The sequence below is a fragment of the Cariama cristata genome, unplaced genomic scaffold (assembly GCF_000690535.1).
Source record: "Cariama cristata isolate BGI_N322 unplaced genomic scaffold, ASM69053v1 scaffold5299, whole genome shotgun sequence".
NCBI classification, from domain to species: Eukaryota; Metazoa; Chordata; class Aves; order Cariamiformes; family Cariamidae; genus Cariama; species Cariama cristata.
The window spans coordinates 54,580-78,584 of NW_009633927.1; the positions used below are offsets into that span (position 1 = coordinate 54,580).

At 44.0% G+C, this 24,005-nt stretch overlaps 1 protein-coding gene across 1 annotated transcript in view; it reads right to left on the reverse strand.

The window, feature by feature from the left end:
• SYNPR (synaptoporin) overlaps positions 1–24,005 on the reverse strand; it is a 46,184-nt gene that overhangs the window by 9,667 nt on the left and 12,512 nt on the right. Inside the window, exons 2-3 of the mRNA XM_009706953.1 lie at positions 20,837–20,961; positions 2,358–2,556 (exon numbers count right to left, since the gene is read on the reverse strand). Coding sequence (XP_009705255.1) covers positions 2,358–2,556; positions 20,837–20,961 — 324 coding nt within the window. The remainder of the gene's footprint in view (positions 1–2,357; positions 2,557–20,836; positions 20,962–24,005) is intronic.

Below are 24,005 nucleotides of genomic sequence, written 5' to 3' on the forward strand. Positions count from 1 at the left end.
CCCTACATCTCCACCACACAGTAGGACTCACGCCCTGTCCCAGTCAGGCTGTGGTGCTGCAATCGTTGCACTGGGCAGCCCCTGAGGAGACCAGCAAGGATGCGGTCCAGGGTGAAAAACAGTCTTTTTTCCCTAAAAATACCCAACACAACAGAGCTGGCAGTGCAAATGAGATGCTGGAGCATGTGGCTGGGGCAGATGGGAGTCCCCTCCTGGCAGGTGTAAGCTGAGCATAACCTTCAGCCCCTTCCCAACACCACTCATTGGCAGGAGCTGCTTTTGCTGTAGGACGAACTCAGAAATGTCCTTATATTCTGAACAAATAAGGTCATTTAGGCTTGGTTTAAAGACTGGGAAATTGCAAAGACAGGCTTTGGTAACAGGCACCGGTTAAATTTAACCTGTAGATTCAATTACAATCCGTTACACAGAACAAATTAAATCAATGCCACGTTAATGCTGTAGCAGATTGCACCATGCATCCTGTGACAAACATGACAGCAGCAGCTGTATCAGGAAAGTCCTGGACAACGGTAAACAGCCACATCATAATCTGACATATCGGTATTATTTTTTCTCTTTTCTTTTTCTATTGCTATACAGGATAATGTGGTTGGTCAGAAGAAATAATTATTTTCCGCAAGAAAATTAAAGTGGCAGATCTCTGCAACTAATTCTTTGGTGAGACAGTTAGAAATGAGATATTACTTGGTATCAAACTGAATCACGCAGAGGCAAGGCACTTTATTTATTTAATGTTTCTGTAGGGACCCCTTTATCTTGCCTGTTCTAGCTCTCCTCTGTGAAGATTTCCCCTCCTTTCCTCACCATTTTCTAGGGAGAGAAGAAAGGTCCCAACAACCCCCAAATGAAGAGAATTCATTTCCTTTGATGTGGAAGGAGAATTTTTCCTTCTGTAACAATTCATCAGTTTTGAATTATGCAAACTTAAATAAAACAACTCGCATTTCCTTGCAGCAGGAAAACCTTTCACCTCAAAACCCCATGATGCTGAGATTACCTTCCTACAATTTAATCTTTTGCTTACTGTTACTGTAGTTATTTCCTTTAACAGGTACAGTCTTTCTGCACCAGTGACTTATTTTCCTTTCTGTTCTATTTTTCTGATGCTTTTTATTGGTGGCTTTCACAATTTAATGTTTTGCTTACTGTTACTGTAGTTATTTAACAGGTACAGCCTTTCTGCACCAGTGACTTATTTTCCTTTCTGTTCTATTTTTCTGATGCTCTTTATTGGTGGCTTTCAGTCACTTAAGGCACAAGTCTCAGCCAAATGTCTCGTTTCCGTCAGTCATAAACTTCAGATTTTTCTGAAATCCAGACCTAACTCTTCCCTTACATCAGTCCTCACTAAACTGCCCCTGTCTTTCCTTTCAATTGCTCTCTTCACACCAAGACTTCAGAAAAATGCTTCCTCTACCTTAGTGTAACCTCACCCTTGCAGTCCTGGAGGAGAGGGTTGCCCATGGAAGGGAGAGTGTGATAAAACCCTACGCCCCGCAGATGCAGAGACCTGACCCAACTTCGGTGCAGCGGAGGATCAGCACACAGCCCTCAGCAGCCTAGCAAGACCCTGGGGTGTTCCACACAGTGCGATGCACTGACAGGTGACGGGCACCTAGAACAAAATAGCTCTCACTGGCTTTATGGTCTTGATTTATGAGAAAACGAATGCACGGCAGCACTTGCTTTTTATTACAAGCCTTCAGGAATCAGTAAAAAGTAAAATAAAGGCACGAACAGCCACAGCATGATGGGTGCATATAACGATAACTGGAAAGTGAGGAGCGTTACAAACCAGCACAAAGACACAAATGTACTGGGAGCTCAGTGTAATACTGGAAAACTAGCCATATAATTCTCCAAAGCAAAATAATTTGGCTGAACCCAGCAGCCATTAGCAATAAGCATTCTCCCTGGTTAGGCTTTGGTCAGGGTCACGGTTTCATTTGTCTGCTAGGGCAATGCCTAAGATCTCCTCTTCCCTTTTTACTTCACTGATGAAGCTCTGCTGTCACAAACACATGGCTCAGACCACAATCCTGCAACCACCCAGCTACACGTTCATTATTTGTGTGAATATCATCACTGCAGACAGTGGGAGAGAAGCAAGGAATCCCACAAGTACATACAAGATTAGGACTAAACTCCATCTGCATATAGTCTCTGTTACCCTTGATGTTAAAAGTTTAAATTCACTATTAAGACACAAAAAGCCAGGTGAATGCAGAGATGCTTTGGGCCACCTGGATTTCACAGACCACGCCACAGTCTCAACCACCAAAAAAGCAAGAGATTAAGACCTACACCTGAAAACGCTGCAAATGCACACTTACAATTAGAGGCCCTCTATTGTTTTCACGGTACTTGTTCTGGAAGAAGATATAAACCACGGTGGCAGCCAGCGAGTAGAGGAAGGCAAAGACTGCAATGGTGACGAAGAACTCCGCCGAAGAGGAGAAGTCCCCTATCAAGGAGAGCTTTTCTCGGCGCTTGCCTTCACAAGTAGGAGCATCGAAATTCACTTGATGCAACCTGGAAAACATCCCAAAGAGCAGCAGGTGAAGTACAGAAAAAGGAAACTGTTATCTGAATAAAGACATAAATACATTTGCTCTGTCTCCTTATCTCATTCCTGATGTGAACTGATCTCCCACTTGAATAACTGGTCCTATAAATAGTCCAGTGGACTGTGCTTTTCAGAGCTGCTTGTACACGTGAAGTTATTTCCATGTGAGTATCTAGGTGAGACTGAGGACCTGAACATATCTTTCCATCAATCTCAGAGAAAAGTTGATGTTCCAATGGTTTGATACACCCCCACCCCCCTTTCTGGGATTTTGCCATGGCAACAACTGAAAAAGGATAACATAAGAAACAATTTGATTCTCAAATTCTTACAATCAAGGTGGCAGAAAACAGGTCTTATCCTCTATACTAAGCCCAGGAGACACCTGTGTTTGGAAGTTCACAACTTCCTTGTGTAAAATTGCCTGGTGCACAGCTACCTGTGGGGCTGTGAGCCACACAGCACTTCTACATTAAAAGCTTTTAAATCCAAGCTGCAGCAGAAATGCACAACTTGGGTCAAAGAAACAGTCCACATGCCCTGGTTTAAGCAATCAAAGCCCTAACATTGTACTCATGCACCATTTGCAACCAGCGACCGAGCTAACAGATTTATGGTTTTGTCTGGCAGCTCCTGCCAGACCCCTTTTTGCTGTAATAATTTTACTTTCCGATTCAGAAAAAGAAAGGACAATCCTTGGAGGGGCTACTTTGGCAGGTCCTGTTGCATGGCCCAGATTAGCATCAGTAGGGACATGGAGCCCAAGTAGGGATCCTGCTGTTCGGCTCTATGCAGGGAGAGTGGAGGGGACGAAGCCAGCAGCAAGTTAACAGCAGCAATTAAAGAAGTTATGATCTGGTGCAGAGAAAGGATGAGGCCTTCTGGGAGACATTCCTCTGCTCAAGGGCAATTAATGTGTGCAACAGCGAGCCATCGGCAGCAGCAGCCATGAATATACGGCTAAATAAAAAGTTAGGTCCTCAGAGGAAAACAAAGTACTCACAGTAGAAATCACACGACATGGATTAATGGACATTGAGGGATTGCATGACTTTTTGCTTTTCCTGATCCAAACTAAATGTACCCAAATGCGTAGGCAGAACCCTTTCATCAGCGGTTGATGCATAGTGCCGGTTATTTGCCTCAGGCATTTTCTACCCTGAGCTTCTGTCACTACCATAGTGATGGGATGAAAACAAGAAACACATCTGCCTAGATTGCAGAGATGAGCAGTGGCTGAGTCGCCTCCTCTACGCAAACCCAGCAAAGTCTGATGAAAACCAAACAAGAGAGAGACTCTAATGCTTGTGATCAGATGGTTTCCTGCGTTGGTTTCAAAGCTTCCTGGCATCAGTGCACACATACTTCTCATCAGGGCTTATTGTTCTTTTCTAAAGCAGGAAAGGAAGATTTCCTAGTGCCTGTCATGCCAATTTTACAGCCTGGAGAGAAAATGTTTTTGTTTTAACCATCACCAAGATTATGGAAAAATTTGAAATGCATGATTGGCATGGTCTGAAAAGAAAACTTTCTCTGCTTTCCTCATGCACAGCTGCTTGGGTGCTGTATTGATACAGAACAAAACTGAGAATCTGGTTCAAAACCCCCTAAAAACAGTGGCAACCTCTGTGGGGTTCTGGATCAATAAGAAACTTGGCTCCATCCCTCTCTCCCCAGGGGAATGCAATGCTATGCAGCCAGAGGTTGTGCTCACAGTCCTCTCCAAGGCTCCTCTCCAGGGCTCGAGGCTGGGTTCAAGCCAGGTTCCACACTGCACCCAGCCCATGGGGCTGCAGCCCAAGGGAGGGAGGACACCTGCGATGGGGTGCAGAGCCAGAGCTGGGGACCACCCTGTGCTCCCGTCCACTGGCAGACCCAGGGTCTCCCTATTAGCCCAGACTTTGCAACTCACCACAAAGCTGTTCAAGGTTGGGTGGGAGTTTTTTTGGTGTTTTTTTTTTTGTTGCTGTTGTTGCCTCTCCCAAAACAAAGAAACAAACCACCAAATGCTTAAGTAGCATTTTCTGATTCTTAAATAATTAACCATGTCTGCCGTGTTTGAACAGTCACACTCAGGTACCACAGCTGCTTTTTAAGGGCCCCGCTGCAAGATGCAGTATCTGATTTTCCAGCTGAGGGCAGCGAGAAGGGTCCGGCCCCTCATGGGAAAGCCAGGCTTTGCTGTGATGATGGGAGCTCTATGGTTTTACGTTACCACCTCACACTGCAAAAAGGCTTTAGAGAATTGTTCTGGCCCTCACATTACTTGCACAAGCAAGTAGGAAGTATGGAAGTGGGCTGAGCTACACTAAATACAATCTGATTGCTTTGGGGAAAAAAAAAAAAGAACAAGGCAATTCTGCATGCATTTTCTTGTGTAAAACATGTCTTTAGGGTGCTGGGTTTTGTTTTCCTCCCCTGAAGTCCTTAAATGGCATACTGGGCAATGCATGGTGTTACAAGCAACAGTTCAAACTCCTGCACATACCAAAGACGAAATAACCCAAGGAATGTTTCTATCAAGATTTAGATTGGGAGTTGCTGCTCACCCCCTGCCCTTCTGGCCTCAGTCACCACAGCCCCATCACCAACAACCCACCAGCCTTTCTGAAACATGATAAAGTAACTGTGACCACTTTTCTATTCCCTGTTTTCCTGACTGCACCTTAGCTCTGAATTGTGATAAGCCAGAAGAAAGTGTTCATATATATTAACATCACACTTGTATCTTTCCAGCAGTGCTTTTGTGGCCAAGCATCTGTCAGGGATACCAGATCACAGAAGCCTCTTCCATCAAGTTATTTTTATTCACTTGCTTTTCTTTTCAGATTTCCCTAGCCTCTAAGAGGATGTGCAGTAATTGGTGCCTCTTGCGGCCACCTCATCTCTGCCCAAACAACCGAGATCTCAGTTGTGCAAAGGGCCCCAAAATAGACCATGACTCAGATCTGGTAAGAGGAGACGTGGTGGGGAAGAGAGGTGGGTGAGCAAAGCCCTGGGGTGGTTAGGGTGGATGTGGACTTTGAAAGTTGCATTTGAAAAGTCTCTTTAAAGCAGGGGAGAGTCAGTGACAGAAAATCCAGTTTCACTAATAGAAACCTCTTTGATCTGGAATGGCATCTCAGAGAGAAAGCTCTGATTTTTCCACCGATGTGCTGAGTCAGCCTTTCTGGGGGCAGGATGGCTCAGTGATGACTCACAAAAAATAATTGCCTCTACCTCTGCCTCCCACTTTTGATGTAATTCTACCTGTTCTGCCTCTTACCTCCTCTGATTTACTCTTCTTTCACTTTCTCTCATCTCTCATTTTTTACACCCCACCTTTTCCTTCAAGTCACCCTTGGCCAGTGTCTTCCTTCTGCTGTTTTTCTTATCTCCAGCACCACCCCTGCATTTCACCTTTACCTCTCCATTTCCTAAACAAAATCAGCAGCCCTGAGAGTGACCCTTTGCAATCACACCCTTTGCACTTTGTTAAACATCTCAGCAATACTGTTGGGCTGCATTAGCAGAAGCGATTTTCACTGATTGATGGACAACACAAAGAAGGAACACTTCGGTAATAAATTTACCTAATTAGGGAAAAATGTAACGAAAACACCTTCCCCTCTCCCCCAGGTTCCTGCAAAAATGAGCTGGACAGTGCTTTTTGCCTTGTATTGTACTGAGTATTGTTACTAATTCAGAAATAAAGCTGATGACTCAGGAATATAACTTTGCACCCCACACTCAGCAGAGCAGCACTAAGGTCATCCTCGCTGCTCATTGCTGACACCATCCCCTTCGCCTGCTGGCTCTGTTTGTTAACAACAGCCAACATTGCCAAGCCATCCAGGTCTGAACTCCCTCAAATTCACTTGAATCTGAACCAAGTCCACCAAAGGCAGTCAAGTTTCACTGATGAAGTTACAGTAATTAAGGGCTTCTGAGGCTTCTTCTACCATTTGGCAAACTTTCCATTGCCGTGGGAAATATGATGACAAGACAGCTGTATTGTCTAGCTTGACAAGATCAAAAGAGGGAAGGAATGTTTTACAGTGAAAAAAAGGATTTTTACATTGTTCCACAATAGCAAAGAGCAGTTACGTTTTCAGACACTAATTACCCTGCTCTGAAAACAATACATGAAGCCAGACACGCCGAACAAAGCTACAGCTGTTACATGTGTGTGGGGGAGCAGAAGCTGTGCTCTCTCCATAGAAACGTGAAGTTGCTTTCCCTTCTTGAACTTCCCTAGTATAATATTCAAGCCACAATTTGCCTTTAATGATAGCCTCTCTGGGTTTTTTTCCAGCAGCCCAGTCTACCTGATGATCCTCAAACACAAAAACAGTCAAAGCCAACAGCCCCAAAGACCTGTCTTGTCCCATGTCCCACTCTACCAGCAGACACCGAAGACCCCAAGCAGGAGAGTACGCATCAAGTGATCTAATCTTGCCTGACTCTGGAAACCTCCCCCTTCAGCAATGCACACAGGGCTTAGGCTTGAAACCAACAGAACATGCAATTAATGGCAAATATGTGCTCAAGCATTATTGATGAACTGGCACAAATTTCCTCTCCCAGGCTTTAATCAGTGCCTGGATTAATAAATAACACAAAGTTCTGCCTCCAAAAATTCTCAATGGGGGTTAGTGTTTCTATTCCTTTACTAGGATGTGGGGAAAAACAGGCAAAAAAGCGCTATCTGTTTTGGCAGGTTGTCCTATTTTCCGAAAATAGCATCTTGTAATCTACCCCCCCACCTGTCTACGACATCCTTGAGCAAAATCTGCAACACCCACACACATGCTTGCAAGAATCCAAAGATCTATTATCCTTTCATTGGGCTTTATTTCCCCCTCACTTGTTTCTGGTAGTCAAACTGTCAATTGTATTTACTGTCTGTAAAACAATGAGGGAAATACACCACTGGAAATTAGTTATAGTCGTCGTGGAAGAATCTGTTGTGAAATGTTTCTCTTGGCTGATAATTTCCAAAGCGAGGGAACAATGAAATTTCAAAATACAGTAGTAAAATGCTGAAATTCACAGTGCCCCTTATCAAACTGCTCTGGCGAGGTACAAAAACATGACAGGGTGTTTGTCTTCCTTTCTCTGGGATACAAACTAAAGGCATTTCTTTTAGTTAGCCCTGGAAACACTGTGGCTCTCATTTCAGAGAACCACGCTGATGTGCTTTCATACTGGTGCCTCCAGCCAGTCCCTGGCAAATACCCCTTCTCAAGGAGCCAAATACGGATTTTCGGTAGGTTTAGTAGAACACTAATAAATGGGAGCTTTTCCTCTCACAGCAGGGCTCATCATTCCCATATGACTTCCCTAGAGATATTACCTGCATGAAGAAAAATACTTTAAAAGTAACCTTTAATGATCAGGTGAAAGTAGAAACATGCTTGAGAAGGAAAGGTCTTTTCTTTAATGAAATCGAGGTCCATTGACTCTGCCAACACTCTTCACAGCCTGCTGTCAAGGAGGAAGCAATGCACGCAGTGCTGCTCGCTGCAAAGAGCATTTCCCCTGGCACTGGGCATCCCCACATGCTCGGTGCTAAATCCTGGCTATCTGAAAGGTTGCCCACACAGCAAGGAATAGGTTCCCTTCCAGCCTTCGGGAGCGTGGATGGAGCTGAGCTCTGCAGCTTTCTCCTCCTCCCCCCAGATCTGCTCTCCTGACAGGGAAGACCTGCAGCAATGAAGCCACTCTACAAGCTCTTATACACACCACGAACTCTGTAAGAGGGAGCTACTGCTAAGCAGTTGCCCTCAGTCCATATTTTTTGCTAATTATAACTATTATCCAGTAATTCCCGTAGGATCTGAATCTTTGCACCCAGGCATCCTTGAGCTGTTGAAGTCAATCTCTTTGAGACAGCCAGCCTGTTAATACCACATTTGATCTGCTTGAAGTCATTAAAGCTGAAATTCTCTCCAGCCCTTCAAAATCCGATGGCTGAAATGTTAATAGAGCCCTGCACAGCTGAGGGGATGCAATGGGCTTAGCCCAGCAGCAGGACACCAGGTACCATGAGGCAACTGCTCCTGGCCCCTCTTGCACCTGTGATGTTCTGGTAATACCAGAGTTTTCCAGCCCTTTGCTAACAGCAACAAGACTGTTTCTCACCCCAAGTCTGCTCTCTACCAGCGCTTTTCCCAAGATGAAGAAATTACCCTTTACTCGAGCATTCCCATCCCTCACCTTTCCCACTGCCACGACGCACATCCCAGCGCTGCCTGCGTATGCCACAGGCATTCGAAACCGGGAGGTGCTTATTGGTATTTCCTGTCCCAATGATTTTTCCATACCCCACTCTATCAGCCCCCCAAAAAGAAACACCCCCTCCAGACTCCCCAGCATCCAAAGGTGCCTTCAGTACCCTCCTCTCCTTGGTCTCCTCCCCTTCCAGAGCAGCAGCACATTAGTTTCTACCACGTACCTATCCCTATGAAATCAGTTCATTTTTCTCTGGAGATAGGAAACAAAAATTAAATTCTCCAGCTGACTCAGCAATCCAAGCTTAGTCTTTTGTTTCCTTGCTTTCCAGAGGAAGAAAGAACACAGTTTACTGATCAAAGAGTATTTGAAAGCATGTAACTTTGAACTTCTGCCCTCTCAATGAAACATCTCAGTTTCTTCCAAAAAAATATCCGAAAGCCTCTGTCTCTCTAGAACTATTCAACACTACCAGTACTTTCACACAAATACATACTTCATCTTGCAAGCAATTATTCTTAACTCCTGACCTGGACATTTGAACATCCTAAAGATCTCCCCTTTGTCATAGCTGCCTTCTGTGGCTTACACCCATGCAAACGCATGTACAGGGCAGCATCACCAACCCCAGGAGGTGCTGCTGGGAACCTGACCAGGGAAGTGGTATCAACCTATATTCTCTTCTGGTTTATGTCCAGCCAAAATAATGGAAAAAATCTCCGCCTCACCCCCAACATTTTCAATTTCTTAACTAGTCAGGTTCCCAGCACATTGCTGCTGTGCAAACACTTGGCCAGTACTATTTTCCTACAGTACTGTTTTCAATAGGACAAGTTGTCAGCCACAGTTGCCATCTCAACACACCACACCACGTGTGCTGCTCTGGGAGAGGTGGTAATTCCCCCAGCACAGGCAGCTGGGAGCAGGCATGCTGGATGCCTACCCAGAGCACCGCAACACACATGTCCTCTGCTCCATTCTTCTCCACCTCACATCTCTTCTCCTCTTAACACAGAGCCAGAGACCCCCTGAGGTACTCAGGTCTCCAGGAAGGGAAGCTTCAAAACCAGTTTGAGGATGGAGTCTAAAGACGTTGGAATAGGGACAACCCCAGTAGTGGCGAGGAGGGGACACCAGTGCTGCATCCGCAGCTTGGGATACCTCTTGCAGGACCTGCTCCCAGTGATTGCATTCACAAAGCTCTTGGAAAACAGCCTGCACAACAGCTTCATCACACTCCCAGAGGAAGAAACGTCCCAGACATGTGCCAGTTGTAGCAATGAACCTCCCCAGATTGTGCACATAGCAGTAATGCAAACTCTAGTACTCCACGGTAGCACCAAAAAAAGAAATAAACCGGCTCATTATAGAACACACGCTGCTGGGAGCGCTCAGAAAGCTGAGTGGGTGATCCCAACCCCACTTCCAAGCTTACATCCAGACCCAGATTTATCTCCCAAGATATCACCACAGCTCTTCTCAGAAACACATGCTTTTCCTTGCTGTGCAAGCAGAGCACAGCACTCAAAGACATGCTCCACTGGTCTTTGCAAACCAAAATACCTTCTCAGATGAGGCATTTACATTCTTTGTGGTACAGACTGGTGGCACTGCTCTCCAATTTCCCTTCATTGAGCTATTTTCTTGGGGTGCACTGCTTCCTAGTCACTAGGAAGCTTAGCTACTATCTCTGAAGGAAAGTTACCCTCGATTATCTTTACAAAAAATCATTGTGTCCAAGGAACAGCAGAAATTAGAAGGGCTGGAAATGCCACAGGCATGTATTTGCATTGCCGCATACACAATTGTCCAACTTTACCCAGTTCCACCATGAGATGCTGAGTGAACCCATAGCTCTGATGTCCCTCTTGCTGCCTTCTCCTCTGGACAGACATGGGAATTAGCTTCCAAACTAACAAGCAGAGCAGAACAAAAGCTTCCATTTGGAGAAAAATCTACAAAAATCTAAACTTTTAGATACAACATAAGCAATGGAAAGCATAAAGCAAAGGCCTAAAAAACAGTCATTGAATCTAATAAGATTATTTCTGACAAGCAGGCGTATCAAATGTCTGGCAGTGCTTTTGCATGGAGTGAAGCAGGACTGCTGAGCCCCCCTTTCCTACACCCCAACACGCTCTGCTGTTGCTCACATCTGTTCACAACGCTTGTGCCACCTCCAATCCGCCTTGCCTTTCACAATTGAATAGGCTACAAACTTCACATAAAATCAATCCATATTCTTGGGCACCACCTGATGTTCAGCCAGAACCACCTGAAAGTATAAATCCCTTGCCCTGTGAGAAGCAGGGTTCATATACAATTTAATCTAGGTCTATAAACACTGAAAGCAGCAGTTTCACCTCCAAGACCAGCTGAGATAAATGCAAGGGCAATTACAGAAGATGCAGCAACATTTATTCCTTTGTATTGTAACATTAACTTTGTATTTTAGCTATAATTTTCCCAAGTATATTGTCCTAAGGTACTTAAAGCAATCAAATTAAGTTCTCCGTAGAGTTTTATAGCATGACTCAAAACAAAACTCCAATCGAAATATTGTCCATTTGAAGTGCATGCCAATTCCTTTTCTCAGGGAGCCCGTGGGTTGAATTGCAGGCTGAGTAGCATACAGGCCAGAAGCCAAGACAGACCTGCGGGTCTGCTGATGGACCTGCGGACAAACTGCCAGCACCTTCATGCTGAATATGCCATGAAATGTCGCTTCTGGGAACCCAGACAGGACAGTGAGAGGTACCTCACTGAGTGAGGCTATGCTGCATGGAGTTGGATGCTCACCCTCTCCAGAGTCTATTGAGTAAGAAGAAATACTGCATTAAACTCTTGGCAAATAAATTCATATAGAAGTCAGGTGTGAGAGCAGACCAAAGACATCCCATGTATCCAGTTCCCTGTGGTGCTGGGGAAACCTTCAGGGATGCTGCCTAGTGAATGCACATTTGGGACCAGGGAAAAAGGGAAGGACGTGTGTTTGATTGTCGCCTAGCTGGGTCACCACATGCTGTCTGGGGTAGGGGATCAAATGCCAAACAAAGCAAAGCTGAAGGATTTCTGCTTTGGTTGCTTCTGTACTGGCAGCATGAAAACGTGTAAAAAGAAATTTGCAAGGGAAGTTGTAAAAAGACTGACTTTTAGAAAAAGCCTTTGTGGCAGGCACAGATAAAACAACATCACTGCACAATACCGCAGAGACTATTCATGAATATATATTAAAAATTCAAATTGTGAAAGAGCTGCATATATTAACAAATCCAAAAGTGACTTTAAGAATAAATTCTGGCTAAAGTATTAATGAAGAATTTTTCTGGTACCAAAACAGTGCTAAGCGTAAAATATAGCCTCTATAAAGCAAAATAAGCCAGTCTGGATCAATACCACCCAAACTCATCAAGAATCCAATTGAGTGCCAAAAGAAAAGCATCTACAATTTAACAAAGATTTAAGAAGCAGTGTTCTCCCTTCTCTGCAGCAGACACCATCTCCAGAAAGTTGCTACCACTTTCCTTCTCTATTTACTTCCCAGCCAGCTGTGTGTCCATGAGCTCTATGTTCATGCAATGTTTGTCACCATCCCTGGAGGTGTTTAAGAAAAGACTGGACGTGGCACTTAGTGCCATGGTCTAGCTGACATGGGGGTGTTAGGGCAAAGGTTGGACTCGATGATCCCAGAGGTCTCTTCCAACCAAATTGATTCTGTGACAGTCGTAAGAGAAGACAACAGCTGACTTGTCTGAAGAGTTGCAAAGCAAGACAAGCCTCTTCTCTGGCCCCTGTTCAGCACTCAAGGATGTGTTTGCTTCAAGTTTTAAGGGATTAAAAACTACAAAGTAGAAGCTGCACAGCACTGAGTATAGTGGCAATCGAGAAGACCTCAACATCTGGAAAATTCATCTTGTCTGCACAGCCTCTGCCCCATGACAAGTCCATTGGCTGGAGCAATCAGGCACTCCCTGGTTGTGCAAAAAAAATGAGGACTTTAGTTTTACAAATATTGGCAGCCAGACCTCTTTTCTGACCTACTCAAGCAGCGTATCATTACGCAAAGCCCAACACACCAGTGGCACGAATGAGCAAAGACTTTGTCACTTACGTAGCCACCCTTGGGCTGTGGCTTCTTGGCTGCGTACAAAATAGTTTGGCATGGAAGCTAAGCCATTCAGATCAGCTAGCAAATTGTGGGGGCGGTGGATGATCTCTTCCTTCATATGACACAGTGCATTGGTTGTGCTGAGGACCACATGCATAGGCTCAGCCTCAAAGAGAAGGTGAAGATGAAGCTGTATCAGATTTCTGGTGGTTTTTTCTATAGATCTTATGTAGCAACAAAGCAACTGGGAGATGCTTCCAGTCCCTCACTAGTGGGAAAAGGGTACCTGCATTTAACCACAGTTAAAACAAAAGTGCAAACTGGTAGCAATAACCATTCTTTGGTCACGTTGCCAATCTTGAAGAGTTCTACAAAGTGGGTTTTGAAGACTCTAATTGGGGTCAGGAAGGGGGACTCAAAACTAGAAAACCCACAAAGTCATCCTTTTTTTATCTGTTTTAATCAGACCAGCAATGATTTCAAACTCCCTGACAACAGGAATTAAATTGTACATTGTGCTCACAGACAGCCAGTACTGCAGATCACAACTGTCTTGTCCAAATACAAGAGCACAGACATTTTCTCCCATTCTACTATCCTCTTGGTCTAAAGACAGTATTCCCAGAGCCAGTGTGGTCCTTGAACACCCATGGACACTGGAGAACACAAATTTGCAGATTTTAAATACTTCAGTAGTCTATAGCCACGCACAAGTAAACAAAAAAATCATATCAGGGCTCTGAATTATGGCACTCTAATGACTACAGCTGGTTACAAAAATGTGAAACGTTCTTTCCTATTAAAAAACCTATGTTCATTCAAAGTTGAAAAGAAATCTCTTTGTTCTGCAGACTTGGATCACCTCTTCCTCAGCCCAGGAGACAATATAAGAGCAAACAGCTCTAAGCTAATAACTCATGGATTAGAGCACTCAGCTTGGCTACGCAAGCTCCATGTTCAGGTTGCTTATGGATTTGCTTCAGTACAGAGGCTTGACCAAGGTCTCTGATGTCTTCACTATCAGAAGGTATGTGCTGGGGCCATACTTTAAATAGCTCAGAAACTTCTTGCATTTATATCACTATGGAATAAAATATTTTTAATAGGTTTCCATCGGAAAAAAGAGATTTTGAAAAAACAGAGTTGCAATTTTCTGGACAGCCCTATAAATTACCAGAATGTACAAGTCACAACTAAAAATTAACATCTGTATTTCTGTTATATAAAAATTAACATCTGTTAAAAATGCATCTTAATGCTTCAGTCTGCTTTGCATCATTAGGTCACATTAAATATGAAGAGACCTTTGTAAAGGTGTCACAATTAGAGATATCTGTACCCTGAAGGATTTACTTCCTGAATTTTGCTCAGCAGGATACAACATTAGGCTCCTCACTCACATCATTTCTAGTTTCCATTAACAATAGTTAAAACCTAGAAGTCCTTCTTAGGCAAATCTATTCAACAAGAGGCCAAAATTAGATATAAAAAGCACTGCTGAGATCAGGGTTTGAAACTGCTGTGGAAGAAGATAGTTAAAGCTATGACCGAGCCCTTAGTGTCCATCCTAAAAAGCAAGTTTATATAATCATGATATTAAGGAAAATCTTCAGCTTCACTGATGCATTATTGATTGCCTTCCGTTGCCAGTTCACATGTTAACCCCGTATCTGCAGTGCTAGATGAGGTGGTCACAGTTCAGCAAGAAAAGGGACTAAATTGATGCATCTTTCATGGACTGACTGATTGCAGAGCCAGAAGGGACCACTGCAACCATGCAGCTCGTGCTCTTTGCTGCTGATCTTCACCCGACCATCCCTGCAACTCCTGTTTGTGCAAAAGCACAGCTCTTCAAAGGGCACCAAGTTTTGATCTAAGGAGTTCCCGGGTGGAGATTTCTGCCTTCATTAAGGGGGAACAGGTCACGCAGAGTTTAACCAGTGCTCCTCACATTCCCTCACCGAGATCTGCCAAATCCCTCTGGAAACTGGGGCATCTACATTTTTGGCACAGGGCACACCTGAAGCTAGTGGAACTTCTGCTGGCTCGCTTTTGCTTCCGTCTACCCACAGAAGTGTTACGAGGCCACAATTTGCCTTCGCAGAAGGGGCACCTTCTGTGCGATGAACACGTGCAAAATAAAACATCAACTTTAGGGATCTTAACTGACTAGATGACTTTATTCCTTCCTATCTCCCACTCTCAACTGGTACAGCAGTCCAAGACAGCTGGAAGGAGAGCCTGCCATAGGCACCTGAAAGTCAGCATTGCAGGCAACTACTTAGTTTAAAGACTTCCTATTTATCAGCAGCTCCTGGTCTCCCAGCCGTAATAGACATTTATAACCTTTTGGCCAAAATGTTTTCCACTGAATTCTGAAGCAAGATTTACTACAAATGGGTAACAAAAAAAAGAAAGCTAGTACACTCTGGCACAGAAATACGCTAATATTAATAGAGGCTTTTTCCAAAGAAAGATAGTTGCAAAGCACAAAGAGTTAGCTACTTTCTCCTTAATTATCATCTGTAGCTTCTAAGTAGGCAATTTAGATCTGGCTGTCATATTTCAAATGAAAGACTAGCCTACCCATCGCATGCAGATGAAGCGTACACTTTAAAGACTGCTCAATGGGAATGTCTTTATTCAAATGAGGTGCTTAGAGAGTGAATGAAAAGCTCCCATAAAATACAATTTCCTTTTCCTTGAGAAACAAGGATTACCTCAAGAGACAGTTTTGCTAACACACTGGAAAGATACTAATAGGTGATTTAAAATAAAATGGAAACCAACATTTCTTTTGCTCACTGCTGTGACACAAAGACATGCACAGACATATTCTTCCATCAGGCTCTCACGTTAGCACCACCAGGCAATCCCATTCCATCCCACTAGTCACTATGGCTCAATTCTCCTAACATCTATGCACATACTTACCTGAACCATTGGCTTAGGTGAGACTTAAAATTTTATCATGTGATCCTCTGAGCCAGTATTTTCCAATTAACTTGCAGGATGAATGCCACAAGAAAAGGCAAGATACATTCCAAATGAATTCCCATGCAGCATTTAACTTGGGGATACCCTGCATACGTAGGCTAGGCTGAAGCACCTCCAAAAGCTAAAGGCAAAGAGATTTTAGTTCAGGATCTGCCTCAAGACTTAGCAGACGGCACACTTATGGGATTGGACTGACATGCTGCTCCCTTCCCATTGCGCTGTAGACCCGTGCAGCCCAACCCCTCGGCTCCTGGTGCTCACCCCTGCCATGGGCCCTGTGCAGCATGGCCCTACAGCCAGGGTCTGAGCCAGGCATTCCTCCCTCGGCCAGGACAGGGATTTGCAGAAGAGAGAACCACAAAGCAGCAGCTGATGACATTAGCAGATGTCTGTGGCCAGCAGTGTGGGTGTGCTGCCTGTCTGCGCTGTACAGCATCATGAGAGTGCTTCTGCTATGCAAAGTTTCATTTCAATCAGTAGCTGAAGAAACTCAAACATTTCAATGCAACTCTGCCAGTTATAAGCACAACATGAAGTTTGTGACATGAACCATTACGTAGCAAAAATCTTCAGTACAGACTTAGTAAGTCAAGCCAGACAACTGAGCTGGCAACCAAAAAAAAAATTGCTTTTAGGAGGATTGGTCAAAAAGCACCTTAAAAAGATGAATACCAGGAGCAAATACATGTACAGCAGGTGTACTATTCAACCACTTACTATCAAAGTAAAACCAATGAATAGCAAGGTACATGATAAAAATGTTGCTGGGATCAGATGCAAGTAACAGAAATAAACAAATAGGACCTTCACCAGGACCCTTACTACAGAAAAAAAATACTGCTTCAGGGCACTTGGATGAGTGACAAATCCAATCTGAAAGGGTGATGGACTGCAAAAGTAACAAATAATTCCAAGATGCTGATTTTTTTTTTCCCCACTCAAAGATTTATTAGTGGGGTGAGGGTCAAGCTGATGAACATACTAATGTGTGCCAAATTTGCAACAGGTTTACCAAACACAGATCTTAATGCTGAGGAAAACTGCTAGTGTGGGACTAGAGAAGTTTTTTTCCATATTTGAACTTGTAAAACTTTTGAAATACATGTACAGGTATCCAGAAGAAAGGCTAATTTGTGCTTTAAAGCATAAGGAGGTAAAGAAATCCTCTGAGATAAAACTAGAATCAGGCAGAAGAAAGCAAGCAAGCTTCAGGTGACTATTTGAAAAGGCCTTACAGATATCAGCTTGGACATGGAAGATGGACATGGAAGAGTCTGGCAGGACACGTAGAAAAGCATGGCACAGCTCCAGAAGACAGTGCTGGAGGGTATTAGGGTTTGGACTACAGGTTTCTTTGCACATTACAGGGTGACTACAGGGTCATTTAAGCTTGCTGCAACCCACATCCATAAACTGGTGTAGTTGTAGATGGAAAAGCATCCACCTCACCTCCTTTTCCAGGAGAGATGGTAAAGCCAGATTTGGGTTCAACTACTCAGTGGTGATGCTGCAGAGACTTCTCTGTGGTTACTGCACCCCAGCAGCATGAGCCCAGAGCAGGAGCCACATCATGGGGTACCCCTCAGATGGGGAACGGCTCTGTCACCCCACAGCCCCATGCAGGTACCCACCACGTGGGCTTTTCTCTGAAGGGATTGCTTTTGCCAGCTGTGCAAAAGCACCAATTCGCCAGGTTACTTTGATGGTCTTCTCTAGTGATTAATGTACTTATCTCTACTTCCTTGCTTCTCCCTTTTCAAAAGGTAAATGAATCCAGGTCTGGAATTAAACTGGGAAGAAAATGTGATTCTGACAGAAGTGAGAAGCATTATGCAGAGGGTTTCTTTGCGGTTTTTTTTGGTGCTTCACAAGTTCCTGCTGCCAAAGTTACAACAGCAGTAAGATAATGTAGGAGCTAAGCACAACTATCATCTTACCATAACTTTAAACTAATATTAATTCTTTCTTGATTTTTTTTTTAACTGTACCCTTCAAAACTCCCTGTGTGCTGGAACTAATGATTTCTCTTGAATTCGTTTATATTATTTGCTAGAGACTTGTAACTTGTAGGTTGGGGTTGTAAAAAAATCTCAGCAAGAGCGTATGGAGACATTCCTTGGTTTGCAGGAGCATCTGGAGCTACCTGCTGTGGAGTGCAATGCTTCTCCAGTACACTCAGGACTGGCCTGGGGCTACAGGAATCACTGGTTTGAAGTCAGCTTGGCAATTGGTATGTTTTAATCACACATCCCCAGATCCCATCAGCACTGGGTTTGCCCTTCCGCATCCTCTTTCTTTATCTAAGGCAATGGGCCCCAGAAGCACATGGTTACAAGTGCAATGCCCCCCATTTCAGCCTAGAAAACTTCTTCCTCATTCAGGTCTTGCTTTAATGGGGATGTTTTCAGGCTCCTTCAATCCCATTTCCAAAACATCCAAGTCCTCTTGCTTTGCCAAGCTATCCTGTTGAGACTTAGAATTTTGTTTACTCACTTAAAGCTCTTGACACCTAATCATCAACTAGCCAAGGTCTAGCAGTTCAGCTTTCAGGAGAAAACAAAATCTCAAACTCACAGGAGTGAAAGCAGTTGGTAGCACAGCTGCATGGCTTTCTTCATTTCAAGTCATGCTGGAAGGCGCAGCTCATTGAAAGCTGCGCTCAGGTATTCGACTGCTTCAGTGTCATTGCTGACAGCCACAACAGCACTGAGGTGTCAGATGCTCAGCAGCATCTCTCCTTCCACCTACACCTCCCCCAGCTGTCAGCTAATAATCAGAATACTGAAGGTATTTGAAAGGAAAATGCCACATGAATATGGACTTATTCAGACCCAGGTGCAAGACAACTGATGGGAAATTTATCCAACCTACACAAAGCCTACATGCCCATGCAGACAGATGAGCATCAGGATCACAGTCTTGATGAGGGAGCCTGAACTTAAAACGCATCTGCTTTTTCCAAGGGTATCAACTGCTTTAATATGAGATGTTACCTTTCCCAACTAATCTCACAGAACTCTGTCTTTAGAGCATCCCCTCTCCATTCTGTGGAAGGAGCACTGGAGAAAAGTAGAAAGAGCAAATTCATCATAAGGAAGTCACAGGAATATTTAGATAAAACAGTAAAATGACACCAAGTTCCACAGGTAGCACTGGGCCAGATTTTCCAGGCACACATCTGCTACACACATCTGCTATAGTCTGTACATCTTTGGACACTTTTTTGCACATGCCGCGGGTTTGCATGCGAAGTTCCAAATTGCACAAGAACTGAGTATCTCCATGCTTCTCCCAAAACACCAGCTGGCTAAGTGTCATCTCCCTTCTCACCTGCAAATTACAGGTATATTTACACCATGTGGCCAGCCATCCCGCTGTACACACCATACACTATCTGTGCACACTGAGCACACCCAGCCACAGCTGGGAGCCACACAGTCAGTTTAAGGGCCAGCTACAGCCTCAGGTGGATCCCTTCTGCAAATAAACCCTATTTTGCATCATCTTTCCAACATGCTGGAATGTTACAATTACCCAGCAATTATTTCCAGTTTTCTAATAAGCAAGACTGTGGGAAATTGCAGATCCAGCCACTTCCTTCTAGAAGCGATGGTCAACGTGCCTGGTAAAACACCAGGAGATATATTCTGGTTATTTCTCTGTTTTATTAACTTTTTACATGAAGTACTATTTTATAATCATGCAAACTAAATGCACTTTACTGTTGGGTGTATTCTGTAATGAATGCTGGAGAAGTGACCTGTTTGGAAGTGAATCACATTACAAATTCATATAACTCAATTTTCAGGATCTCTCTCATGCATACTAAACAGAAATGAAAGAAAATGCAGACAAGTTCAAGACAAAAAATAGACATTTGTAATACCAGGAAATGTGCCTCTTTGGAGTAATAAATGTGTGTCGAGGAAGAACAACAGTTCAAGGAATCAAAATCAGTTTCCACCGTTTGGAAGCTGCAATATTTTAGAACATGTTAAAGAAGTAGATGCCATTACGTCTTGTCTGTGCATAGCAATCATAAGCAAAACAGCATGTGATTTCCCAAGGAAGCAAAATAATTTGAGAGTTTTAGTGTACTAGACTTCAGATTGGATTACACATTCTTTTCTTAATCATCTCAATTCCTTAAAGGAATCACTTATACAGGAGTAGAAGGTTTCCAGAGCAGGCCTGACATCTTTAAAAAGAGAAGACTGTGGATGTTCTTTTGAAGCAGGATCCTAAACAGCATGAACATTTTTTTAATTTATATATATATTTAACCTCATTACAGCTTTCAGGCATACTTAAACAACATAAAATCTGTTTTCCTAAGTCACTAGGTTCCAAGGTTTAAAGCATTCAGGTACCAAGAGATGCAGACAGGCAATGGGTAGAATTTTCAAAACCATTCCAAAATGATGGTTCAAACATGTTTTGTCTTTTGCATCCCCTTCCCCATGGAGTAGCTCTTCCAGATGCTTGCTACTCCGATGGTTGGGAATCCTCCCTCATTTCCAGCTTAGTTAATGGCTACGCTACAGTTAATGGATACTTTATTCCCTTTTTTCTTGGGCTGATGTGTTTTTGTTCTTTTTCCTTGCCTGCTGTTATGCACTCCTGTGACTCCCTGCGCTGTCCTGCCCTGTACGGGGCCCTACATGCCCACAACTGCTCTCTTCTCCTTCGCAGAGCTCCCCTTCCCCAGCAGCTCCTGCTGCCCCATCCACACCAGGTCCAGCCAAATCCATTCCTCCTGCACACCTGCAGCCTAAACAACATTGTGAGGAGAATTCAGGAGCCCCAGACTGGTGCTTAATCAAAAGCTGCTATAAATAATGGGAAGCCCCCACTGAAGAAGGGCTTCGCATCAGCCCCCAAATGCCTGCCTCCCTGCAAACCAACCGCCACGAACCAAACGGGGTTACCTGAAGGGGTAGGCAAAGGCTATGTCAATGTTGAGGTCACTCTCTGACTTGTTTGCACAGTCCACACTGAGGCGCAGTCCTCCAGAGTACCCACCGCATGTTGCAAATGCAAAGATTGCAAAAAGCTGTCAAAAACAAACAACATTTTTATTTTATTTCATTTCAGCACCCGCCACAAGCACATCCATACAGCAACTCTCGCAGCAGCACTGGCCCCCTCGGGTCAGGTTATCCATCACTCCGTGTATTCAAAGCATTGCCGTATATCACTCCTGCACCCTTCCCGAAAGCAAATACACAGAACCACAAAACGTGAAGCTCGGTTGCCACACAGAGAGAAACATCACAGTTTGTCTGCGTCAGACACTTCAGCCCTCCCCTCCTGTCTTGAACCCCACTTGGGATTCACAACCCAGGCAGCCATTTAAATCATCCCACTGACAGGCAAGCTTGGACAAGAAGAGAAGGATGAATATTGACTGAGCATAATGAGTCAGTCTTAACTAAAATAAAACACTGTCAGAAGTATTTCTAAGAAACAACCAGGAGTAGCAATAGTAGCCCAAGACAGTTCATGCAGCCGCCATCCCATTACATGGCAAAACAGAATCGTGTTGCCCCTCTTCCATTTCATGTATGCCTTGGGGAAAAAAACACAGTAATTTTTTAATTATTTTTCCTCAATTACTACCATAACCCAAGATAGATATAGAAGTGCAGTAGTAAACTGATACTCAGCAAAACAGAAAAAAAATCAAGACTTAGGATAAGCTCAGGTAAACTGGAGAGGAACAAAGAGCTTGGGTGGTACTGATGCAAACCCATATCGCATCTTCATCTTCCAGGAGGAAAAGGTAAAGGAGGGAATGTGCAGGCCAGAGACACATCAGCATTTATATTTATATCAAGGGTTCAAACAGAGTAACTGAAAGCAGGCACGGGTATCTTAAAATATGATTGATGTATGCTTCCTTGGAATACTCTGAGCAGAAGTGGGGAGTTAATTTATGCTGTTGTAATTTAAAGGACAGGTTAGATTTTGACTGTAGCACGACAGCTCTGAAGTAACTCCATCAGCTTTAACAGAGTTACTCCGAGATCTACAGTGGGACAGATATGGGAAATGACAAGTAAACGCCTGATCCCTTTCACAATTAAATTAGCTAAAAGTCAACAACCCAGAGGAAACAAACAGTGCGCACATCTGGAAAAGAAAACATATTCTTGGACACCGAAAAATTATAGAACAAGCAGTTGTAATGGCAAAATAAATGACTGAATGATTCAGTAAAAGCAATATGGAAATACCATAAATAGAAAAAATAGATCTATCCTTGCTGTACAAGGCTCTGCGAAACATGCTGTTAATCTTAGTTCTCCGAGCTCACAGCACAAGCAAAGCCAGGCATCTCAGCAGCCTCCTTGGACTTCAGCTTTGTCATAAATAGAAAAAACAGATCTATCCTTGCTGTACAAGGCTCTGCAAAACATGCTGTTAATCTTAGTTCTCCAAGCTCACAGCACAAGCAAAGCCAGGCGTCTCAGCAGCCTCCTTGGACTTCAGCTTTGCATGTCCATCTTTTGCCCCCCAACACTGCCAGGTTACAGGGGTGACTCCTGAGCACTGGGGCAGGGAGAGCCTCCCTGACTGCAGGGGGATGTGCTAAGCACAGAGAATAATGGGAGAATAATGCAAGTTCCTACCCTGCTACTCACTTCCAGTATTACCAGGGCATATCACTGAGGATAGCTTTGCAAAGGTATTTAGGTGCCTAATGATAAGGAAAGTTGAAAAAAATCCCAACTTTGATTGAATCAATCCTTCACGCTGAGCTCACTGAGAAAAAGGAAAGCTGACCCCCAACTTTGATTGAATCAATCCTTCATGCTGAGCTCACTGAGAAAAAGGAAAGCTGAACTTTACTGTGAATTGACTCGTCAAATATGTGCCATGAAATAAATGTTTCTACTACAACTTGCATAGTGTTCCTTCATCCTAAATGAGACACTTCTTCTGTAAATACAAGAAGTTTCTGCCCTTACATGTAGCACAGCACTGAAAGTCAGTATTAATCATTTCAGTCTAATTTGTGAGGCAATGTCAGAAAACAATGTACTAAAGAGAACAGGAGAGATTAGTGCTGACCTGCTTTCTGGCCTAATTAATACAGTCACAAATGCAAGTGTTTTGCAGATACATAGGGAGAAACAAAGATTTATGCAGTGATCTATAAAGAGGGATCTGAAGTGCTGCAGCATGACATAGACCTGTCATAAAGGAAGAGCCATCACCTCTCAGTGTGGGGGCAAACAGAGGAAAGCCATGCAATTGAAATGCATCTCCTTTAACCAAATATTGGAAATCAGCATAAATGTGTGCCACCATGTTTATTCACCAAGGCCATGGAGCCATGCCCAAAAACACAGCTCAGGCTTTTCCTCCTCAGAACAGATCTCCTCTAAAGTTCCTAGTTTTCCCTCTCCCCTACTGAGAGCATCTTTGACAGCAGCCGCAGGCACCTGAAGTCTCAGTCCCTCAGTTCAGATCTAACCTTTACTCACCATTTAGCCCCACATTCAGCTCTTAAGCAGAAGATTTCCAGATGCTTTCACTCATTCTCGTTCAGCAAACCCTTCAGCCTCCTTCCTCTGGGATGCCAGGGCTGCCCACCAGTTGCCATCCTTACTGAGCACATGCTCTGCTACAAACGCCCAGGCAGCACTCACAAGGCAGGTGGGAAAAAGAAAAGGACCCAGCTGCATATTTTTATACCCAACTTCAGCAAGGGCTCAGCCAACCCGATCTTGGCTTTCTGCCCCGGCTGGATCAGATGCTGCTAACGTCTGGGATCGCCCAAAGTAACGCCTGGCCAGTCCCCACACCTGTGTGCTGAGGCCATGCAGCACCTTTTGGAAGCATATTTACATTTTACGTTGCAGGAGAGCAGGGTGAGGGCTGTAAATTAATGGTGTTTCCCTGGGGTATCTTGGCCAAGCAGCAGGCATAATTCTCCTCTTGCCCAAGCAACCTTCTCCTCCTACCTCCGCATTTTTCCTTCCCCCCGCCCCCCCCCAACAAGTTTTGCTGCTTTATGTTGTCAGTGGAGTGCCTGGTGCATTAAGCCAAGATTTACTCATCAGGTTTTGTGCGCACTGTAATTCTGTGGCA